The sequence below is a fragment of the Phyllopteryx taeniolatus genome, chromosome 8 (genome assembly GCF_024500385.1).
Source record: "Phyllopteryx taeniolatus isolate TA_2022b chromosome 8, UOR_Ptae_1.2, whole genome shotgun sequence".
Lineage (NCBI taxonomy): Eukaryota > Metazoa > Chordata > Actinopteri > Syngnathiformes > Syngnathidae > Phyllopteryx > Phyllopteryx taeniolatus.
Genome location: NC_084509.1, coordinates 18483308 through 18505617, shown reverse-complemented (window position 1 = coordinate 18505617; position 22310 = coordinate 18483308). Strand labels below are relative to the sequence as shown.

The 22310-nt window shown below is 40.9% G+C and overlaps 2 protein-coding genes across 2 annotated transcripts in view; one reads left to right on the top strand and one right to left on the bottom strand.

The window, feature by feature from the left end:
* Positions 1 to 2823: 2823 nt before the first annotated feature.
* On the bottom strand, positions 2824 to 7510 carry LOC133482666 (homeobox protein otx5-like). The gene is made up of 3 exons (XM_061783050.1): positions 6907 to 7510; positions 6016 to 6167; positions 2824 to 4833 (listed from the first exon to the last, which is right to left on the bottom strand). The coding sequence occupies exons 1-3, from the start codon at positions 7004 to 7006 to the stop codon at positions 4195 to 4197; spliced, it is 891 nt and encodes a 296-aa protein (XP_061639034.1). The 5' UTR covers positions 7007 to 7510; the 3' UTR covers positions 2824 to 4194.
* A 1883-nt stretch (positions 7511 to 9393) lies between these two features.
* LOC133481937 (inositol-tetrakisphosphate 1-kinase-like) overlaps positions 9394 to 22310 on the top strand; it is a 24925-nt gene continuing 12008 nt past the window's right edge. The window contains exons 1-2 of the mRNA XM_061781313.1: positions 9394 to 10928; positions 21034 to 21086. The gene's annotated coding sequence lies outside the window, so the exon portion shown is untranslated. The remainder of the gene's footprint in view (positions 10929 to 21033; positions 21087 to 22310) is intronic.

Here is a 22310-nt window from a genome sequence, read left to right as displayed (position 1 = left end):
ACCTGGTACCACTTAAGGTATATTACCTGAAGAACGCAATAAACACAACAAAAATTCCATAATACCTTATGTCCTATTTGACATGTCTAAGCTTAATTGTATTCTCAGTGATTTTGGTTATTGTCAAGAAAATCATGGAAAATAGCAAAATATCAGCTCTTAAATTAAACTCATGAGGTTTTTTTTTGTAATCATCATTATATTTGTCCCAACAAATGTACCTTTAGTATTAACAGGAATTAAAAATGAACAATAAACTGTAGAAACACAGGTGCGCTAATAATTCTTTTCCATGACTGTATTATATCATAATTAATTGGCAAAAAATATCAGCGTTGGCAAGACTTTGTTTCACCTCTGTGACAAGGAGCTTTTCTCCTTCAAACATGCTGCTGGCAGCTTGGAATTGTTTTTTAAAACGTAGGGCTCCCATTATTAAAACAACTACAGTCGTTGTAATGTAATGTTGAGTTAAATATTCTTTTTTTTTTATTATTTGCTTAAATGTCTATCGTCAAATACATTAAAGTCACTCACCCGGTTTGCGGCGCAAAGAAGGTTGGGCACTGCTGATCTATAGAATGGCAGGCACAAACCCTTTTTTACTGATGGATTTCGAAACATGCATTTAGTCACAAGCACAGTATTCTAATTGAATTATGTTTATTGGATTTATTTAATACAGAAAGAAAAACAAATACATGCTCTCCTTCCAAGTGCTGTGTGTTATAGACAGAGCGATTCGATAAAGTGTTCTATATTTTTCAAATGGATTTCTATGACATTCACAAGTCTCAGAAAAACTCCATCCTTCATGATTTACAGCCAGCCTCAGACTTCAATGAGTCACGCTGCTTTGGTGGTTGTGAACAAATTTCCAGGTTACACACTGTGGGTGTATGAGAAGTCTGGACAGTAGAATGCGCGTAGCTGAAATGTGCACAAGCCAGGGGTGCAAAAAGCCTTGTATGTGAATCGGAGAATGTGGCCACGTGAGCACACATAAAAAAAAATATATATATGCAAACTGCAGACATGCTTTTGTAACTGTTGATTGAATCCCGATATAATGTTGATGTCTATATATGTAATTTAAGTGACTGCTTCCACTCCTCCTCATAGACGTGAACATTTTATCTTAAACACCATTTTGATAGAATATACTGTATATTCTGGTTTTGAGTATTTATTGATTGTGTTGTGTAATTTGTTTTAATAAAGTAACAGTCAATCAATCCTCAATCAAGTAATAAACAAAGTGGTACAATCACAAACCAATTTCTGTGAATCTCTTGAAGACAACTCGCAATGTGGCTCAGAAGTCTGCATGGGCTCCATCTACCTGTATGCACTCTCTACAACATATAAGTCAAGCTCGGGCCCGGGGCCAAATTTGGCCCAAGATGTAATTATATTTGGCCCAAAAGACCATATCAAATGTGTATTAGAGCTGGCCCGCCAGTATATAGCACATGCACCACTAATATTACAAATCCCAAAATGCTGTGCTCGTGTGTTGGCCCATCAGTCTAGACCGGCGAGCGCCCCTTCCCTTTCTGTTGCTGTCGTTAGCAACTATGCTATGTCTCCTCGGGCAAATTTACACTTCCCCTTCCCAAAAATGGCCAAACGAAAGATGGAAAACAGTTAACTTCCAAGACAGGTAGGAGGCAGATTATCTGTTCACTAAAGTAAAAGACAGACCTGTTTGTCGTGTGCGGAGCAACGTGGCTGTAACAAAGAATATAACATAATTGAATGAATGTTTTTTTAATGCCCTTTATCAGCTCCTAGGCTGGGACTGAAGTTTGGCTTTTTATTGAAGGGCATTCTTATTTTTTGTGGGTTGTTTTGTTGTTGGCCTTTGAAATAAAGATTTAAATCAAAAAGAAAGGTAGTTGGAGATAGATAAATCGAAGATAGAGAGACAGAAGAATTCATGTTATCTGTTTTAAATACAAAACAACAAACAAATACCACGGATGTCTTTTATCGCAAATTTCATTTCTCATGTGTTTATGATATTAAAGTTTGTTTATACCAGATTCAGTGTTTCAGCAAAATTTAAGTTTATTGTCATATGATAAACTTTAACGCTACATTTCTGCAGAGAAGGGAAACATGCACATCGCAGTGATTTTTCATTAAATATTGAGCTTGGCCCGCGACGTTGTCCCAATTTTTTATTTTCAAATACCACGGATGTCTTTTATTGCAAATTTGATTTCTCATGTGTTTATAATATTAAAGTTTGTTTATACCAGATTCAGTGTTTCAGCAAAATGTAAGTTTGTTGTCATATGATAAACTTTAACGCTACATTTCTGCAGAGAAGGGAAACATGCACATCGCAGTGATTTTTCATTAAATATTGAGCTTGGCCCGCGACGTTGTCCCAATTTTTTATTTTGACCCACCGTGAATTTGAGTTTGACACCACTGCTCTACAACATGGTTCTCAGGAGGTCTCTTGTGTGATCTAGTCCCAGACCTCGAGTGTCTGTGATGCAATGTCGCTTGACATGGGTAGAGCCGGTCTGGCGGACCACTTCAAAAGCCACTCAGTGCATTGCTTAATGACACCATGACAGTAGCCCGGAAGAAGACTAGCATTTTCCCGACATCTAGTTGCTCTTTTTTGTCGCAGCAGGATTTGAACTGTGACCCTCTGGTTAAAAGCCTCAAGTTCCTATACGAATGAGCTACTGCCACCCCTACTGAACTGTACGCAGTAAAAAGAGAGACAGAGGTCTTCATTCGTGCTCTCATTTGGTAGATAAAGTAGCAGCAGCAGCATGCTGGAAGAAGAGCCCAAGCCAGACACAAAGTTTATACAAGGTTATTTAATGTCTCAGAAACATTAACGCTATCTAGCATGGTAGTCGTGCACACTGGTCAAACAAACACACGAGACAAATGATGAAATGACAAATGAAGAAAAATCATTCATGTCAGAAAAATAAAGCAAAGATGATATAATTATGCAAAAGATAAAAGTCCAGTAAATTAGATGAAGAAGCATTAACAGCATTGTTCCTATTACCGCTACTTTTATCAGATGAAACCCTGAGTTGGAAAAAGCAGATACCAGAAAAAAAAAAAACAAGAGAAAACAATACAGAGTTGGCAGTTTTCTAAGATTTAAGAACGAGAGATGCTGTTGCATGACGTGCATACAGGAGACGTGGTTGCATTTCCAGGGTTAAATATGTACAAAAAAAAAAATCAACAAAAGTATTTTAGCAATGGCCGTGCCATCAAAAGAAATACTGTGATATCAATAATGTTGATGACAGTCGATATACTGATAATATCAACTTGAAAAAAAAATGACAACAATTTTTACTTTTACTTTGACAAATCCACAAATCTTTAAAGAAACAACGATATTTAATTCTAATACAAAAAAATAATACATGAAATACATATACTGGTACCCATCCCATTTTTACATGTTGGATGGACATGGACATATTGAGAGAGACACCAAACTCTCTGTGCTAAGGGTGGAGTGGTGCCCTGGCACCTCCTTTCCCTTTCCCTGGTGCAGTCTTTTTGCCCATCAGATGTCTCACAAACAAATGTAACAAAACAGTCATTTCTAGATTAGAGCAGAAGTGCTGAAATTCTTCTAGCTTCCTGTGAAAAGGAGCGGGAGGAGGGTATTTGTCGAGTGCCAATTGCCACAATGCGGCCATTGTTGCCCAAGAGTTGATCCTATTAAACTAACAAAGCATGAGCCGTTCTCCTAACGATTGATTACAAGCATGCTCAAAGGCAACAAGTTTGTACTGCAGTCACTTCTGGGACTCGATCAACCCTCTTGACTTGGATCACACGCAGGCTGAAGAGGGTCAGCATCAAACAAGGCTACTGAGGAATCATCAGCTTTGATGGGGTATTGATCTGCACCTCTTAAAGGTTGGGAGCGCTGATCTGTTGGGCTCAGTGCTTGTTGAGTGAGCCTTCATAAAAGGGGAAAACAAATTAGCAGCTCTCTGTGTTATTGCTTTGTTATTTATTTTGCTCAAAATAGATAAACCAGGCAAGCATCAACAAACACAAGAGAGATTGTTGCAGCCACATTTGGATTGGTTTCTTTGTCCAGCTTGTAAAATCAACATCAGTAATTTGACTCTGATTCAAAACTTGTTCCCATATCCCCTCCCTTCCCAAACCCACCCGCGATGATATTTACAAGACCTGGAACTTCCACGAGTTCTGGTCTTTGTAGTCCAGACAGTCCGTGGCATTGAAATTAAGTTTCCAGGCAGCTTGGTCCTTGTAGTCCAGACAGTCGACAGCTCCGAAGCCCAGCGAAGCGGCCGTGTAGCCTTGGGAGGAGAGTGAGGCAGGGGACTGGCTTAGGGGCCCGCCCATGGAGGAGGCGGTAATGGGGCTCAGGGCGCCACCTGTGCCCGACAGCTGCGGGTGCATGGGTGACAAGTAGGAACTACAGTCCAGGCCGGTGAAGTAGGAGGAGGAGCCTGCGTAGCTCTGGCTGTAGGCCGGAGCCTGGGTGTAGGTCATGGGGTAGGCGGTGGTACGCTGCATGCAGGGGGTGGTGGAGGCGGACAGGGGGTCCGGCAGGGGAGAGATGGAGGCCGGACTCCAAATGGACACTGTGGCGCTGGCAGAGCTGGAACTGGGTGTGATGGCGGTCCCCGGGGGAGGCGGCGGCGGGCTGTAGGGACCATTGGTGGGGTTGACACTGGCCTCGGCGCTGGCCTCACGAATGGGGGAGGCCTTCTTTTTGGGAGGTCGCGGTTTGGACTGGCCTGTGCTCTGCTGCTGCTGTTGCCGGCACTTGGCACGGCGGTTCTTGAACCATACCTGGATGATGGCGAGGTCACATAACATTTCGTTTTAGTGTCAGTATTCACTCCAACAACATGACTCATTGGATGAGCACAAAATTTGGGCAGGTTTTATGCATCCATTTTATTTTTGCAGCTGCACGATATAATTGAGTTGGTCAAACTCATCTTTATAAAATAAATTTTGAGTCTTCAATTAATTTACCCTGCATCTTTTTGTAATGGTGGGAGGAAAGTGGAGCACCTGGAGAAAACTCTACACAGGAAGGCCTGAGCACCAACCAACCATTTGAACCAACCATATGTATTAACCTGTTTATTTTTCGTATTGTACAGTTTGTGTACCTTTATTTTGGACATGCAAGCATTCACTCCTTCCACAGTTGTGTTTGTTTATTTATTTATTGAATTTGTTTGTCTCTATCTTATCTGTATTTATTAAGGTATATTTAATGTGTCAAGCTACGTGATTCCCGTAACAGTCAATATGGAAATTATACATCAGTTGACTTTCCAATATGTAACCTATACTGTGGGGGGTATACTTGGAATTTATTTAATTTGAACATGATTAAAATGTGTTAAACTATCATATATTATTCTTTCTTATTGTCGAGGAGAAGATGGGAAAATCATGTCAGTTCACCACATTTTGATCAGGTGCAACCAATGTACATGGTCAAATGAAGTCCGTTTTTCTAGAACACAATCTGATAATTGTACATTGCTGTATTACAGTAACGATATATATATATATATATATATATATATATATATATATATATATTCTATTGTACGGCATATCCATCTCACTGTTCTGAGGTTTGGGGTTCAAATCCGAGCACGTTTGCATGTTCTCCTTCCACATTCCAAAAACATTCGCGTTCTGTCAAAATTGTCCTGAGGTGCGAATGTTCGTTTGTATGTGCCCTCCGATCGGCTGGCGACCAATCCAGGGTGGATGAGGGGCATGCACAAAATGGATGGATGATACATGTTGATTTGGAAGCTTATTTCAACTCCCCTTATTTTAAATATTGTTTGGAGATTTTGCTCCCCCGGGGATCAAAAAGTATTTTCGTTGTCACAATAAACCTTTGAATAATGTATGACAGTCATTCGATAGAAAAAAAAAAAAAAAAAAGGATAAATGCAGTCTCTTGAATAAGTGTCCATAATAAAGTGGTGACATGTTTACCTGGACTCTGGACTCGGGCAAATTGATTTTGAGGGCAACCTCTTCCCTCATGAAGATGTCCGGGTAACGTGTTTTGGCAAACAGCGCCTCCAGGATGTCCAGCTGCGCGCGCGTGAAGGTGGTGCGCTCGCGACGCTGCTTGCGCGGGGTACCTGTGCGCGTGGGAAGAAACATTCAATTCACAGAATGTATTCCAATCATTCACTCTCGGTATTATTCATACTGTACTGTGAAATAATAATGACGAATAGTTTCTGTTCTTATTCGTTTTGTTTCGCCATTATTCCTAGATTAAGGAACACAAACAATGGAGTTGTTGAATTAAATCAACAGCCTACTTTATTTTTCGATCAAAATCAATAAAATGCGTATAGTGTAACAAAGCGAAGAAAGAAAATCGTACAAGTGAACACTTTGATTTTCAGTCTGCATTTCAAAGCGTACACATAGAGGCCAAGCAACACGCCTTCTGTCATGTCTTCATCATACAGAACAGATGTTGGAAAGCATGGCTGGCACAAGAGCCAATACAAAGAGCATCCTTGATCAAATATAGGTTAGGTGGCAAATGCAACAGATTGAGATTTGTTTTAATGTTAAGTCCTTGTGAGAACAAACTCTCTTTCTATTCACACACTTTTTTTGTATTGTTTGATTGTTTTTTTGACTCTGTAATCCGCTAAATTTCTAGGTCAAGTGAACACATGGATGCGGAATCACAGCAACAAACAAAAAAAGTCACAGATGTTTCACTCAGTGAGTTCCCCTCTATCACTTTTTTTTTTAAATGTATTTTTATTTGGTTTTCACGTCGAGATTTCAAAGTGTCTTGTTAAAAACAAACAAAACAAAACCAAAAAAAAAAAAAAAACGATCAAGTGTGGTACTCACTGGGGTATCCAACGGCGGTGGTGTGCAGCAGATCCATGCCCGGGCCGGCCAGAGTTAACCCGTTCACGGCGTAATGGGGTTGCTTAATGTAGGACATCATGCCTCCTGCAGTGGCCTTTAAAAAGCTCCCTCACTCGCTCACTCTTTGCTCTCCTCTCACAACAGAGGCCTCCTCCTCCCTCGACGGGGTCTGTCTCTCTCTCTCTCTCTCTCGGTCTCTCGCTCTCTCTCTCTCTCTCTCTCTCTCGACACCTGCAAAACTGATGCGCAACCCGTTTGTATATTTTTAGGTGTCCCTTTTTTGGCTGTTAGGAAGGACAAAAAAAAAAAGAGCTCGGCACACCCCTAAAAATAAAAAGAATAGGAGCGCCACACTAAAAGAAAGCTTTGCAATAATTGTACGACACCCTACGACGTCTTTTTGCGTCGTCCTGCGTCGTCCCTCCGGCTAGAAAGTGGCAAAAGGTGAAGTTCCAAAGGAGTGCGCGCTCGGGCGAAAGGCTGAGAAGCCGAGAAGGGCTCCGGGTGGTCCCTCGATCGCTGCACAATGGAGAAGATGCGCTTGCAAGCAGAGTGGACAAGTGAGGCGAGAGAAGAAGTGCTTGGCTAATTAGAACTTACTCAAGTAGACACCCACATTCCCTCCCTCCCTCCCTCCCTCCATCTCCCTCTCTCTCTCTCTCTCTCTCTCCCTGCATGCGTACATACAATACCCAGATTGAATATTTATTATCATGGAATTGTTTCGATGTTAATTCACGAAATGTTTTTTTTTATATATACATCTCGCATGTACACCTACAGTTTTCTACACACAAAAAACAACATCTAAGTGAACTAATATTTTATCCATTATCAATTGTCCGCAGCGTACCACTTTACACACTTTTGTCCTTATTACGGATATATGAAGTGCTGAGAAATTGGTTAATCGTGCATTTTTATGGAGTCGACACGGTTTCTATTATTTGGCAAGTGCAGCTACTGGCCGCTTGTGCAGTTGTAAGCCCTCATGTGCGACAACCATTTTATACGAACAATTCGAAGCTTGAAGCAGGAACAATAAATGGCGAGCACGAGGTCACCTTTGCTGTTGCTATTCACAATAGTTATTTTTTTGTTGTTGATGGTAACAAACTAGCAAATTTATAAAGCATATATTAGTCTTTATGGTTACCTTCTATTAAAAGTAAAGCGGCATGTGTCTACTCATTTGATTGTCTCGTGGGAAATATAAACAGACATAATAATGGAAGATCACGCATCAAAAAGAAGTAAATATGATTTCATTGTGTTGTTCTGTGTATTGACATTCATGCGTTGACAAATTGGTGTGGAACTTGGTCGAGTATGGAGGGGAGCTGCGGGTCGGATTAAAGGCGGCACAAAAGCGCGCTTGTTCTGCAATTAAAGCCGCTTTAGAAGCCCAACATGCATGGTCCCACCCGCCCGTCTTTTGAAATAATAATAATAATAATAATTATTATTATTATTATTATTATTATTATTATTATTATTATTATTATTATTAGCATTCAACATGTGCAAATAAAGTCACCACTTACAACGTGCCACGCACACTCAATAATGTTAAGTGAATATATTTTAAACATACATATCCCTTCCACCACTATACAATTGCAAAATAAAGCCGATATAAAGTGCAATTTGTACTATTTTTAAAGGCAAAGGTTCTTTTTTTGAATGTATTTATTTTTTAATGAATTATTTAGTGGTTGGTGATGGGACATCAGCCTCACAGTTCTGAGGACTGGGGTTCAAATCCCGGCCCCGACTGTGTGGAGTTTGCATGTTCTCCCCGTGCCTGCATGGGTTTTCTCCGGCTACTCCGGTTTCCTCCAACACCCCCCCCCCCCCCCCCCCCCCCAAAAAAAAAAAAAACATGCGTGGTAGGTCAATTGAAGACTAAATTGGGTGTGACATGAGCCCTGCTTTTTTAGGCAAATGTTATGTTTGTCTTCTGTTTTTTGCGGTTTCCTTGTTTTTTTTGTTTTGTTTTTTTGTTTTTGCTTACATTTGTCACCGCATGGCCGCGCGTCCTCTCAGGCTCCGCGTGCGCCATCCTTCGCGCCGAGACAATTTCACAGCGTCCAAAGCCGATTCTCTTCGCTTGTTAATTGAATCGGCTTTCTTATAGTTTACAATCCACACACACACACACACACACACACACATAAACGTGAAAGACAAGCGCACAAGCCCATGTAGCTGCGGCCCAAAGTGTATAAGGGGTTTATCTAGCTGTGTAAAGCCAAAGCGGAGATATAAAGACACACACAGAGCTGCGGGCACAATTTGACCGGCGTCTTTCAATGATTCCAAATCTGAAGTGAAATATCTTCACCCGCTCAATGAGGTGAGTGTGTGTGCTTTGTGTAGGCCTGCGACTGCTTGACTGTGTGTGTGTGTGTGTGTGTGTGTGTAGGGGGGGGGGGGGGGGGGGGGAGGTGCGCGCGCGCGTGTACCTGCTGCGAGTGCGCGCTTTAGTTGCTCCAGACAGAGGTATTGTTATTCTTGGTTTGTTGACTTGTTGTTGTTGATTTTTTATTTATTTATTGAACTAATAGATCGGTGAGTGAAAGAAACAGAAAGAAACACAAAATTCGATACAAAAAAAGGCCCTCGTAGAGGTCTTGCCCACGTAACAGCTCAGCATCACTTTTCTAAAAAGATTTCATGCGCTTACTAATATAAAATGTAGATTTGTGTTCGTGTCAACGTCAGTGTACAGAAAGATCTAAGGGATACTTAATTTCTGTAAGTCAGTTTATATGCAGCTGTTGCATTTATGTTTTTATTGCCTTTCAAAATAAAAAAAAAGTGTTAGTTACTTCTTAGAACGTTCTTATTAGATTTATTCAAATTAATATTGGTTCATACATTTTGAGGAGACTAGTCGAATGCATTCATTAAATAGCACACGTATTACAATCTTAGTGGGGTTATCTTGTTTGTTCTCCTTATCTTATTTGGTTAAAATGTCAAACTTGTACGATCAGATTTCATGATGACATGGTGAGCTTTTTTGTTGGCGTTGCAATTTGCTCTGTCCAATGTCATACTTTGGGAACAGCGGGACGCACTAGGACCCTGCAGAGCTCAAACAAATTAAGGACAGCCACCGCATAAGAGGCTTAGCACATCTAATCTATACTTACACACACACACACACACACACACATACAGTATTTCATAAACATCCCATTTTCAAACAAGCACGTCCCACAGGCGACCACCGCCATTGTATTTTCATTTAGTTTTCATTTTTTCCCCAACTCTTTCATTCACCGAGTTGACCTTACCGCCCCTTCCACTTTGCCGTAGAACATTGACCCATATGTTCCACTTCTCTCATGCAATTTCATTAGCAGGCGGGTAAAAACGTGTCCTTCAGTGAACTAAGAGTGTCTTTCTCTGTCAATTGAAGAGAAAGACAAATTGCAACTGCAATTTATTATTTACAGCCAAGAGTTCATTTTGATTGCTATTTCAGGAATTTTCCGGTTAAAAGGTTGCGACATTTCACTGAAAATAGTAATTTGTTCCAATGTATTTTTGATTTGATGCCAGTATTGAATGTGTAAGGTATTGTCATTTACATGGATTTCATCCCGCCTGACATCACAGGCCCAAGTCCCGTCCCGCTTCCACAAACCTTTCCACACACTTTCCCAGCTGTTACCTCTCACATCACCTCGTTCGATAGTGTTCACAGCATATTTGGATGTCTGTGCGTCCACTGTGTGATTATAGTGTGTGTGTGTGAGACAGTCGCACACCCACACATAAACACACACACGCATGCACAGAGTTCAGCCGATTTATCATAATATGCTTTATCTGAAAAGTAAGTATCTTATCTCGGGATAAAGGGAGGAAAGAGGGGTTTGTGGCCAGATTGACAGAGGAAGGGTGGATGGACAGAATGGAGGCAGCACTGGCCGCACATGCAGGCACAAGGAGCGGAACGAGCCCTTTTTGGGCGCGATCGATCACTTTTGGTAAGGTAACCGCTGTGGTGCAGTGTTATGAGAGGGGAGGGCCACTGCAGGGTGAGACTTGGTGTGTGTGAAAGAGAAACAGACACCGGCTTGCAAGGCATGTTGTGCACATTTTTTGGGACTGGTTGCAATTGTCGTCGTGAGAAACTGCGTGGTGAAGAATAGATGTGATTGGAAGGATGGGTGCAAGTCAGAAGAGCGTGATCAAACATGGCTGAAATAAGAGAGGGGGAAGAGGAAGGGGCTTATGGGAGGGGCATAAGTGGAGTTTTCTTTGGTATGATAATACTGCTTTTCTACAATGGAACATTTGCCGTCTTGTGTTTTCTAATCAATGTTATGTCTTCTGCCTTTGCGTGTTTGAGCGGTTTGAAAGGGTGAGTGTCATGTACAGTCGAAGTCAGTGTGCATCAACTTGCCATGACAGTGATGGGAGGATGACAACTGGGTGCGGCCCAACCGCTGGAGCGTGTTTGTGCTCTCCCACCGCAATGCATTGGAGCAAAAGAGCAATGCACCTACAGCAGGCGTGCCAAATTCATTTTTGTCGCAGGCCACAATGTAGTTATGGTTTCCCTTAGTGGGCCGTTATGACTGTAAAAATTATAAAAATGTTGAATCGCCTCATCACATTATTACATATACATAACTGACGGATAACTGCTTTTGAAATCAGAGGTCAAGGATAATAGTAATAGTAGTAGTATTACTGTAAAAAGGTGTTTGGTAACAAATAAAGCTTGCAATATCTCAATGTTATTATTTATTCAATATTACAATTTATGATTTTGGTACAAATTTGAACAAGAATCATGGAAGCTGACGGACGTGATTTGCTTTCATGGAGCACATAAACCTGGGCCTTGACTTTGACATCTGTGAATGGTGACCAATAGGTTACATGAAATGGGTGATGATGTGTGTGTGCATTGCTGCCCAATTAAAAGTGTTTTTTTTTAAAAGAAAATGTTATACATGTAATAATACAAAACACGTTTGTCTCAGGCTTTGAGATTCCGGGGGTTGAATCTCAGCTCTGGCCTTCCCGTGCGGAGTTTGCATGTTTTTCGTGCGCTTGCGTAGGTCGTTAGGCTATTTGAAGACTCTCAAGCGCACGTGTCAACCTCAAGGCCAGATATGGCACTTTGCATCGTTTGTGGCCCACTCAAGCATATAAAGTGCCTACTTCAGGTTTCTTGATGAATTCATTTGTTCTTGGCAGAATTTCTGTTCCAAAGTTGTTATTTTTCTTCACATTTTACAGATATTACAAGCATTTCTTTTCACAAAATCTCTTCCCAACATAAATGAAACAACAGTTGCATACATAAATATTTGCTTGTCGCTATTTCTCGCCCATGCGATTGGCTGGCAACCAGTTCAGGGTGTACCCCGCCTCCTGCCCGATGACAGCTGGGATAGGCTCCAGCACGCCCGCGACCCTAGTGAGGAGAAGCGGCTCAGAAAATGGATGGATGGATGGATATTTCTCGCCCATAGTCAGCTGGGATAGGCTCCAGCTTACCCGCGACCCAACAATAATTACTTTCTCCAGTGTTATTTTCAGTATATTCAACTACAGCCGACTCTCGATGAGATACAAATTGACTCCTCTTGTCGCATATTTTCTGATGCATGCAACAGAGTCTATTAGTTGTTTGCTCTTCGGTAAAGCTCAGCGTTTGCTTCAGGAGTGAGCATGTGTCACAGAGTCTTTGGTGTCTCTCGCTCCTGATATATGTCAAAAAACAACCTAATTTCAATGTATTTGAGTCAAATAATAATAATATTAACCATTTTTATGCCATAAGGGTCGTAGATGATAAAGGACGGCGCCGGCTTGCTTTTGTGAGTGTGTGCATGTTTTGTATTCTATAGAAGATCCTGCAGGCTGTGTAAATGAATATAATAATAATTATATATATGTGTGTGTGTGTGTGTCGAGAGCATGTGTTTCAGTCCATACACAAGGATTACCGTGGTGAACCGTCATGGGTCATAGCTAAGCATGAACTGATCACTTAAGAGTAAACTATACAGTACAGCATATAGCACATAGTGTAGATAGACGGTTGTATATTAGTTTGTATGAATTGAATTTATTGGCTCACTAATTAGAGTTGAGGTGTGTTTGTGAAATGTAGGGTGAATACCTTGATTTACTGTATGTATTCATTTATTTATTAGCAATGAATAATCATCACGTTCGAGTTCCATCAGTCTGAACAGGCAGATGTTTGCCCGCACACAGACACACTTGCCTGTCTGATACGCTTCTGATGTCCGCGTGAGTTTGAACGCAGCATTTTGATCAGTTTCACAGACTGCAGCCCCCCCGTTGTGTGCATGTGCGTGTCCTGATGCCTGCTGGGGGTTAGACAGACCTCTAATCCACTGCCGAGAGCAGCAGGTGGGGTCAGTGTGTGTGTGTCTACATCATTTAGCCCCCTCCTGACCAGAGTCTGCTGCTTTAGCAAGCAGCACCTGTTCATGTCTTCATACTCATACACGTGCAGTATGATGAGTAATTGACCACTTCTTTCATTTAAAAACGTGAGATGAGATAAACAGCCACTGGCCACAGCACGAAGTACACATCCAATTCAAGAACTGTATACAAAAATCCATGCCATTACGACGACAATAATAATAGTAATAATATTCATTCATTCATTCATTCATCTTCCGTACCGCTTCTCCTCACGTGGGTCGCGGGGGGTGTTGGGGCCTATCCCAGCTATCTTCGGGCGAGAGACGGGGTACACCCTGAACTGGTCGCCAGCCAATCGCAGAGCATTAATAATAATACAATCAAAAAGTTATATAGCACCTTTCAAAGATAATGATGCTCAATTTTGATTGAAACTGTCAGAGAGCTACGTATTCAACAATATGCCTTATTATGGATGTAACGTTTTCAAGTTATTTTTTTAGTGAACGTGAAGGTTGCCATATTAGGTAAGAAAATTGTTTGTACGTGACCATAAATTATGTGCTACAATAGACAGAAGTAGGCATCTGGTAAACACACACACACACACACACGTGTTAGGGCTGTAATTATCTGCTGGTGTGTGAGTGTGACTGCAAAACAATATTGTATATACGAGTAGAGCTGGGTACAGAGCGTGTGGGTGTAGCATAGTGCTCACCAATCACACACACGCACATGCACACACACACACACACACACACACACACACCTCCACCTGCACCCCCATCGGCCCATATGGCAGCAGAACAGCAGTAGTAATCATGGAAGTGGAGCAACAGGCCTTGAGCTTCACTAATCCCCTGCCTCACTCCGACACGTGCCACATTGATGCATATACGCAAAGTGCACACATACACAAACGCACGCACGCACGCGCACGCACGCACACACGCACACACTGCACAGACACATAACAGACAAAGTACCACACACATGCAAACACAAAACATTATGAACAATGTTCATCTTATTATTTGCATGACTTGCTCATGCATAAAAGGGCCGGTTAACTCGTCACTGGTGCCTGCAGGATTAGTATGTATTGTTAAGAACGCTGTGACACACACTCACTGACTTGCAGCCATTCTTTGGTGTGTTACACCCACAATACAGCAGTAAGTGTGCGAGTCTGTTTCATTCACATCGGCAATCTCTTTTATAAGGCAATATTGATCATATGAAATACAACATTCATATAACAATTGCAGCATTTTATGAAAAGCACCTTGCACACCAAAAACATTCCTACTCATACGTACGCAAAGATTCAAACACACACTGACACGTAGGCCATACACACAAAACCCTTTAAGTGTGACGCAAAAGGAGACAAGGCAACAATGGCTCTCTTATTGTTAATTGGCTGTTTAATCCCGAGGAATGCGTCTGATTAGTACCCGCCGGTGGGTCGGGGTCTTGCACAACACTCACAATCACTTCACAATGGATGGGCTGTAAGAAGAAATCTGGGAGCAGGCACTCACACACGCGGTGCCATATGCCACACACGCACCAAGGTGCAAAAATACATAAAGAAACACGAAACTGAGCATCAGTCAGTATGCGTTTGGACAAGGTGGTCTAAAAAACATGACTTACCACTGCATAAAAGGTTGAGTTGAGCATGATCTTTAGACAATTATGACCATTTTGAAAATTATGCACCCAAAGGAAACAAATCATATCAGCATAAGGCAAAGAGGAGCACCCACAAATCAACAGAGTGATATTATCGCATCTTCAGCAAGTTTGTCATAGATGTAACAGTCTCAGACAGCTGTACCTTTTGGGGGTCGGCACCCTCAAAGGTTCTGCTTTGGTATGTCAGAAAAAGCATCTTTCAGAACAAAATAAACTCCCTGGCCAAATATTTTTTATTTCTTGTATGCATATACTCTGGCTCCGATTGGCTGGCGGTCATTCTAGGGTGCACGCCACCTCTCGCCCAAAGTCAGCTGGGATAGGCTCACCAAATGAGAATAAGCGGTGTAGAAATTGGATGCATAGATGGTATACAGGTATATTGTTGGGGTTGAACGACTAAAGAGTTTCTGTAGTTGACTATAATGTGATGAACGGCAAGTCAAAGTCAGTTAATCAGCACAGTATAGTGATTCCCAACCTTTTTTTGCCCCACAGATCGGGTTAACATGAAGACATTTTAAAATGGACCAATATGTAAACAAAATACAACTCACCATTATGCTGAATGTGGTTGTTGTATTAATAGGAGTCTTGCGCATGTTTCTATTCAACAGTTTGCTGAAGAGATGTTTGTCCATTCACCGTAAACCCAGATTTGTATTGAACTCAAAGAGACGAGTATATATAATTTAAATTCATCTAATTTGTTGACATGACTTGTTTATTCTGTTTCCACTGAACTTTTTCATGTTCTTTTGAATTTTTTTTTTTTGTACACAAACCAACTGATTTTGTTTTACTAATTTGTCAATTTTCCTTATGAAATGTGGGTAAATTGTACTCTTTCATTGCTTATCTTATTGTAATTATGTGTTTGAGGTCAAACGATGCAGGGACATCACACACACCACCACCTCCCATATGCAGGTCTGCCAAAAATCTAGTTTGAGCCACTTTTGACAGAGGGGCAAAGATTGATGAGATCTGGTTTTGAACTTTCTGAGACAAAGTACACAGTTACGCATTCCTGTAAATTCTACAGTTATTTACCACATAAGTTTAAAGTGAATATACAGTCATTAATTACAGTTTCCACTGCATCATGGTTGACGTCACACACAGTTACTATATTGTGGGTTGGGTGCAGCAAGTGACATCCGGGTCAGGTCTGCTCAATGCTAAGAGAAGCTAAGGTGAGCGTCACCTGGTGACTTCTGAGCTGCATTACATACAAGCGTGTATTTCCCTATGATTGGTCAATTTGGCCTACTTCTTCTGGAAGCCAAAAGAGCTCTCGTTTTCCTTGGGTGACTCATTAGCAGCACAGTGAATAAAAACATTGCTTTGACAGTGTTGTTGTTGTTGTTGTTGTTGTACTTATCCAGGGTTGACAGTGTAGTTAACAAGCTAAGTTAAACCAATGGCTGAGCAATGATTGTGATTACTTAGAAATTTTAAGACCGGGTTACCTGGGTAAACTCTACTCACCCGGGTTTACGGTGCTGTAAGACGAGGACGACTCCCAAAAATGGGGAATTCTCTGTTTCATTGTTGCTATTTCACTTGTGCTTTTATTTTATTTGAGGATAGACTTACATATTTTGCAAGTGACCGTGCTCATTTTCGGTAAAATATTTTCACACTCTTGTAGCATTGTGTCATGCGGTCGTATGCTGTACTGCAACAATTGTTATGACGCAGTCTTGGGATGTTGGTGCGTTTTGTGACATGAATAAACTTCTGGTTATCACACAGTTGTTGCTTACACATTATTGGACATAACATTTTGCCGATGACGCTGGAGCTTCACTTCACGCCGCTATCCACATTTCTCACCGCCTGTCTCGTGGTCCTGCTTGTATGACTATTTTTAGACTAGCGGCAATCGGAATAGCCGAATGTAGCGAGGCTAACAGCTATTCTCATCCACCACCAGCTAATGTTTGTACTCTCAGACCCTCGCAGAGGTATGAAGACTTATAGTCCGCCGACGTAAGCGGACGGAAGAGTCAAAATTCCTCTGTAAATTGGCCAATTGGAAGACAAGATGCCAAAAACCACATTATTAGGGGCTGGTCAACTTCAAACTTTAAAAGTCAACGCAGAGTAGTAAAGTTGGCTCATCGACTAGTCGATTAAATGGTGCAACCCCCAGTATAGTTTGTCTGTTAATTACATCATAAAATGACAGTTGAAGCTTAGTGGGATACATTCATGAAAAATGTTAGACATTTTCATTCTTTTTTACATTATGAAAGTTATTAATATATCTTGTTGGACAATTTGGAGAAAACAATCTTTCACACAGATCCTGGTAAAGGATCCTGGTAATTTAGCATAATCCAGGCAGAGCGTACTAAACGATCTCGTCTATACATTTTGAACACTGACTATGCCTGTATTGAGAGAGTACAAACAATGTTCAATATGAATTATTTTGTCATCCATCTTTCCATTTTCTATACAGCTTGTTCTCATTATTGTCGCAGGTGAGCTGGAGGCTATCCCAGCTAACTTTTGACGAGAGGGGGATACATCCGACCTGGCCGCAGTCAATCGTTGGGCACATTTAGACAAATAATCAGTCACACTGAAAAATGGTAATCTTGAATAGACAAGAGACACTGAGAATAGTGAGAGATACAAACTTGCAAGGAGACAGTTAAAATACAAACTGATGGCTGCTTTCGAAGAAGTGCCTGCCTATTTTTCCTTAAGCGAGGTCAGATATATACACACATGTACAGGCAGTTATCATCTGCCTCGTGCGACTGACAACCCCCGCAGAGACATCTTGCTTTGTCTCACAGCAAAGTGATAATATAATGTCAGAGAGAGAGAGGAACAAGATCTGCTTTCTCATCCTCACACTAAAACAGAAGATTAAATGAGGTTATAATGATCATACATATATAACAATACATACAAGTGCAAAGGCATAAAAAGTGTATGTATTTTATGTGGCCCGCGAAAGCAACTCATCTATCCATCCATCCATTTTCTTTACCGCTTATCCTCACTAGGTTCGTGGGCTGATGGAGCCTATCCCAGCTATCTTCGGGCGGGAGGTGGGGTACACCGTAAACTGGTCGCCAGCCAATCGCAGGGCACATAGAAAAAAACAACCAATCGCACACAAATTCACTCCTATGGGCAATTTAGAATCTTCAATCAACCTACCACGCATGTTTTTGGGATGTGGGAGGAAACCGGAGTACCCGGAGAAAACCCACGCAGGCACGGGGAGAACATGGAAACTCCACACAGGCGGGGCCGGGATTTGAACCCCGGTTCCCAGAACTATGAGGCAGATGTGCTAACCAGTCGTTCACCATGCCACTTCTGCCATCTACTGGAAGACAATTCAATTGTTCTGCGTGGCAGTATATGTCGCTGGCATAGAGAGAAGACCAAAGATACATTATTCATAGTAAATAATTAATATTTTTCAGACCAATTGGGTGAAATTGGATAATTTTCCACAGCACACTAATGTGTCACTGCAGTGGTTGGGAATCACTGATGCAGATCATAAGAGCCTGTCATTTTTTAGAATTTACATAGAGTTTTGTCTTGGCCGCAGCAGTCACAATAGGTTTCTTGTGTATTTTTGGGAATACATGAAAACAAATTTAGCGTAGGATGGAAAAAAAGAGATGGATTGAAACAAGTCAAGACACAGAAATAGCTTGGGTCACAGGTGACAAAGAACGACGTGTGTTCTGTAGGAGGTCCGGGCAGGCTGCATCACTGCTGACACACTGCAGCGGGCAAATCCAGCTTAGTGCGTCTAAAACAGGTCTTCGAAATCTGCCACAGGGCCCCTAATGCTAGGGCCGCTGTCACCCTCAATCACTCACACACACCTAATCCCCACGCCGTGACCCAACACACACACTCATGCACACACACACACAAACACCACAGCCTGATTGCCCGATGGTCTGGACCTATTCAGCTTGGTAGGCAGTCTCGGTACCAGGCAATACCAGCCACAGGGTCAACTTTTCATACTGGGGGAAGGAAGGAAGGAGGGGTGTGAGGAAGGAACATGTTGCAGAGTGAGGTGGAGGAGTTTGGGGTGACAAGCCAACAGAAGAGGAAGGGCTGCTTGAGAGTTGAGATGTTGGACAAAACCAATCGATGGATCGTGCGGAGGAAAAACTTGTTGATGTCAGTCAGTGTGTGACGTTGATTCTCAAAAAAAGACTGAACGTCAACTAAACTGTAATAATGAGCCTTAATCAAGTGATTGCTCAATTGATCACAGTTGCATTCTAAAGTTTGTTCCACCAATGCAAATGTACTCAGTGCAAATATGAGAGAATGTGGAAGTTGGAGATTTTTTATTTTTTTTAAGAAAAGATTCACATTACCCCGCAGTCATATTGTGAACAGCATATTTTATTACAAATATGTGGATGCTTTAAATACTTTTGAAGCTAAACGTGTATTATTATGTTGCAACCATGGCCAGCACAAGTGCATAGGGAAAGCTGTTAAAACAAATATTTGATAATCTACTGCCGCGCTGATTTCCGTGTACTAGAATGTTCTTTGTCCTCACTAGCAGAAAAGTCAGCACACTAGTAGAATAACTGTCTTACAAGTGACTTTTGGGGGGGTGGCGGGGCTGGGTGGGTGGCATTTCTGGCTTCCATAATAATATGAAATTTCTGCGCACTATTTGATTTAGTATGTAATAGTATGACATTTGTACAGTAGTGGAAGGCAGTATTGGGGAAAAAAACATCACTATTGCACTGGTCATTCTACAAGTCCAGTGAATTGTCTCACTCGTGAGGACAAAGAGCATACTAGTACACTCACAATTCAGTGCACTAGTAGGATATCAATTAAATGTTCAAATGGCCTTCCATAAGTGCATCTTGTCGTTCAACATATGTAGTCACTTGCCAAACCATTAGGTACCATCTGATGAGCTACAGTGCAAGAGCTGTATCATTTAGGGTCCGACTGATATGGATTTCTTTTTAGGCCGATTCCAATATTTGGCAGAAGGAAGTTCTGATAACCGATTAATCTGCAGATTAATTATAAAATGTAATTTAATGAATAAAAAAACTTTTTTTTTTGGTCCCTTAACCTTAACGCTAACAACAATAAAGATTGAATTACGGGCAAACATTTGACTGTTTTACAAAACTTTGTCCTTTAGTATTTGTTTCATCGGCAAAACATGGGAAATTATCAACCTCTTTTAAAATTTTTTGGGGTTATATTTCTTTTAAAGTCTATCTTTTTTATCTTGTAATGTTTGAATGTGTGAAAAAAGGACATCAATCCGCAAAAAAAAATAAATCCTCAAATTTTTGCCGATGTGAAAGGCACTAATAACAGCCAGTTAAATTGCCCAGGCGATTAATCGGTCAGCCCTCAGTATCAATAAATCTGCCTTTACACTTTAGACTTTTAGTTGAAAAGTACTGAGATCTATGTCTAATACTTAAGATACATAATTTTGCAACATGAGAGAGAAGACAGGTCTTAGTGTTAACACTGCTTTCAAGCACCTCTGCAAAGTAAAATTGCAGTATAGCAGATTTGTTTTCATCATTTTTTTTTTTTTTATGTAATCAGATTGTGAAGGGGTACGTAATGTTGTGGTTGGTTTGTGTATGTGCGTATCACTCAAGTAATACTTAAAAATATAGCTGGGATATTTCTATTTATTTGTATCAGGGTCAAACTCACAGTCAGGATAATACCCCAAACAGAATGCATGAACAGGTTACATTATTGGAAATGTTTGCTATTACATATTGAGATGTTTCCAGAGTGGACTAGCAAACCCAGTGCAGTATGTGTAAAAACAATGAATAAATTAAAAAAAATCCTGGATTTGGCAGAATTGCAGCAAACCACCCTAAATGAGTGGGAAGGTTGTTCAACTTCTGTCCTCTGATCATCTGTACTCAAACGCGAATGTTTGTTTTTTTTCCACAGGTAATCCTTCCCATGCAGAGCGAGACGAGAATGGGAGACCACAGACAGCACTAGTAAATGTCTTTACAAATCCTCTCATCTTACTTAAATGCCCACTTTTGACAGTATATTTGTGGTACTACCAGTAATTACTGTAAAGTTGTAAGGTATACAACGTTGAGTTGAATTTGTGTGAATTATATATACATTTTAAAAATGGAGTATGTATCTCGACACCCTGTAACCCAATTACCCTGTAAGCATAACGGGGATTCAGTGGAGCATTACGTTTGCAGGTCTATCAATGTAATTTAGAGCATCTCGCACTACTAGCTTTAAGGAGACTAGCAGTCTTTTTTTTTTGCTGCTCTCACTCTCTTACTGAAAGAGATCTCTCAGTCTAAATCCTCATTGTGTCTGAAAGGCTCCACACGCTCAAAGGTAGCGCACAGGAATTCTAACAATAGTGCATTTTCTCATGAATGTGAAACAAATAACTACCACTAAATTGTATCGGTGATGAAAAGTTACTTTCATAGTATGAGGTATTTAGGTATTGTTAATGAATACATGTGTGTGATTTGACAGCACTGAATTTTAGAATCATTTATTTATAATGCGGAGGATATGGCGGAATCTATCAGATCTGCTCCTGTTAGGCAATATGATACATACAGTACATTGTGTGGATGAAAATGTTGAGACATTTCTAACAACATTTTGCGTGCATGACTAATTGTTTATGGTCCAGGTGAGTAAAGTAATGCTCAATAAATCACTTTTTCAAATGCCCATATGCATGTATTGTACTGTATTTAAGAAACTATGAGTTACTTTTATAAATAAAGAACAAAACGAAACACAATTTGGTGCAGTCTGTCAATTTTTGATAGATATATATTTTTTAATGATTGGGTTATATTGGGTTGGGTTATATTGGGTTATATTGGTTTGTGTACAGAAATAGACAACATGTTGGTGGTCCACATTAATTGAGAAGGACAGTGATCCACAACCCCAAATCCTGACGGGTCACTGTGGAAACTGAAAAGAGGACACGCACACAGGCAAACATAATAGGTCATGTTCGGGCTAACACCCACCCACACAAACAGTGCCACAGTCACCATAGCTATAGGTGTAATTATCTCGAAAGTCAAAATAGATGTACAGTTTGTTTGTGCTCTACAAAGGACAGAAAAATCGGATTGCAGGACACATATTGTTTCCTAACATTTATGTGCCAAGACACACATTTTCTATTCGAAAAATCTCAGGGCACACCATCAAACAAAAAT

What these genes read in the sequence shown, in the direction of transcription:
- LOC133482666 (XM_061783050.1), bottom strand. Translation starts at nt 7,006, where the DNA reads ATGATGTCCTACATTAAGCAACCCCATTACGCCGTGAACGGGTTAACT. An exon ending in CACCGCCGTTGGATACCCCA is followed by an intron (nt 6,168 to 6,906) that starts GTGAGTACCACA and finishes CCACGCGCACAG; the next exon opens with GTACCCCGCGCAAGCAGCGT. An exon ending in TGCCCGAGTCCAGAGTCCAG is followed by an intron (nt 4,834 to 6,015) that starts GTAAACATGTCA and finishes GCCATCATCCAG; the next exon opens with GTATGGTTCAAGAACCGCCG.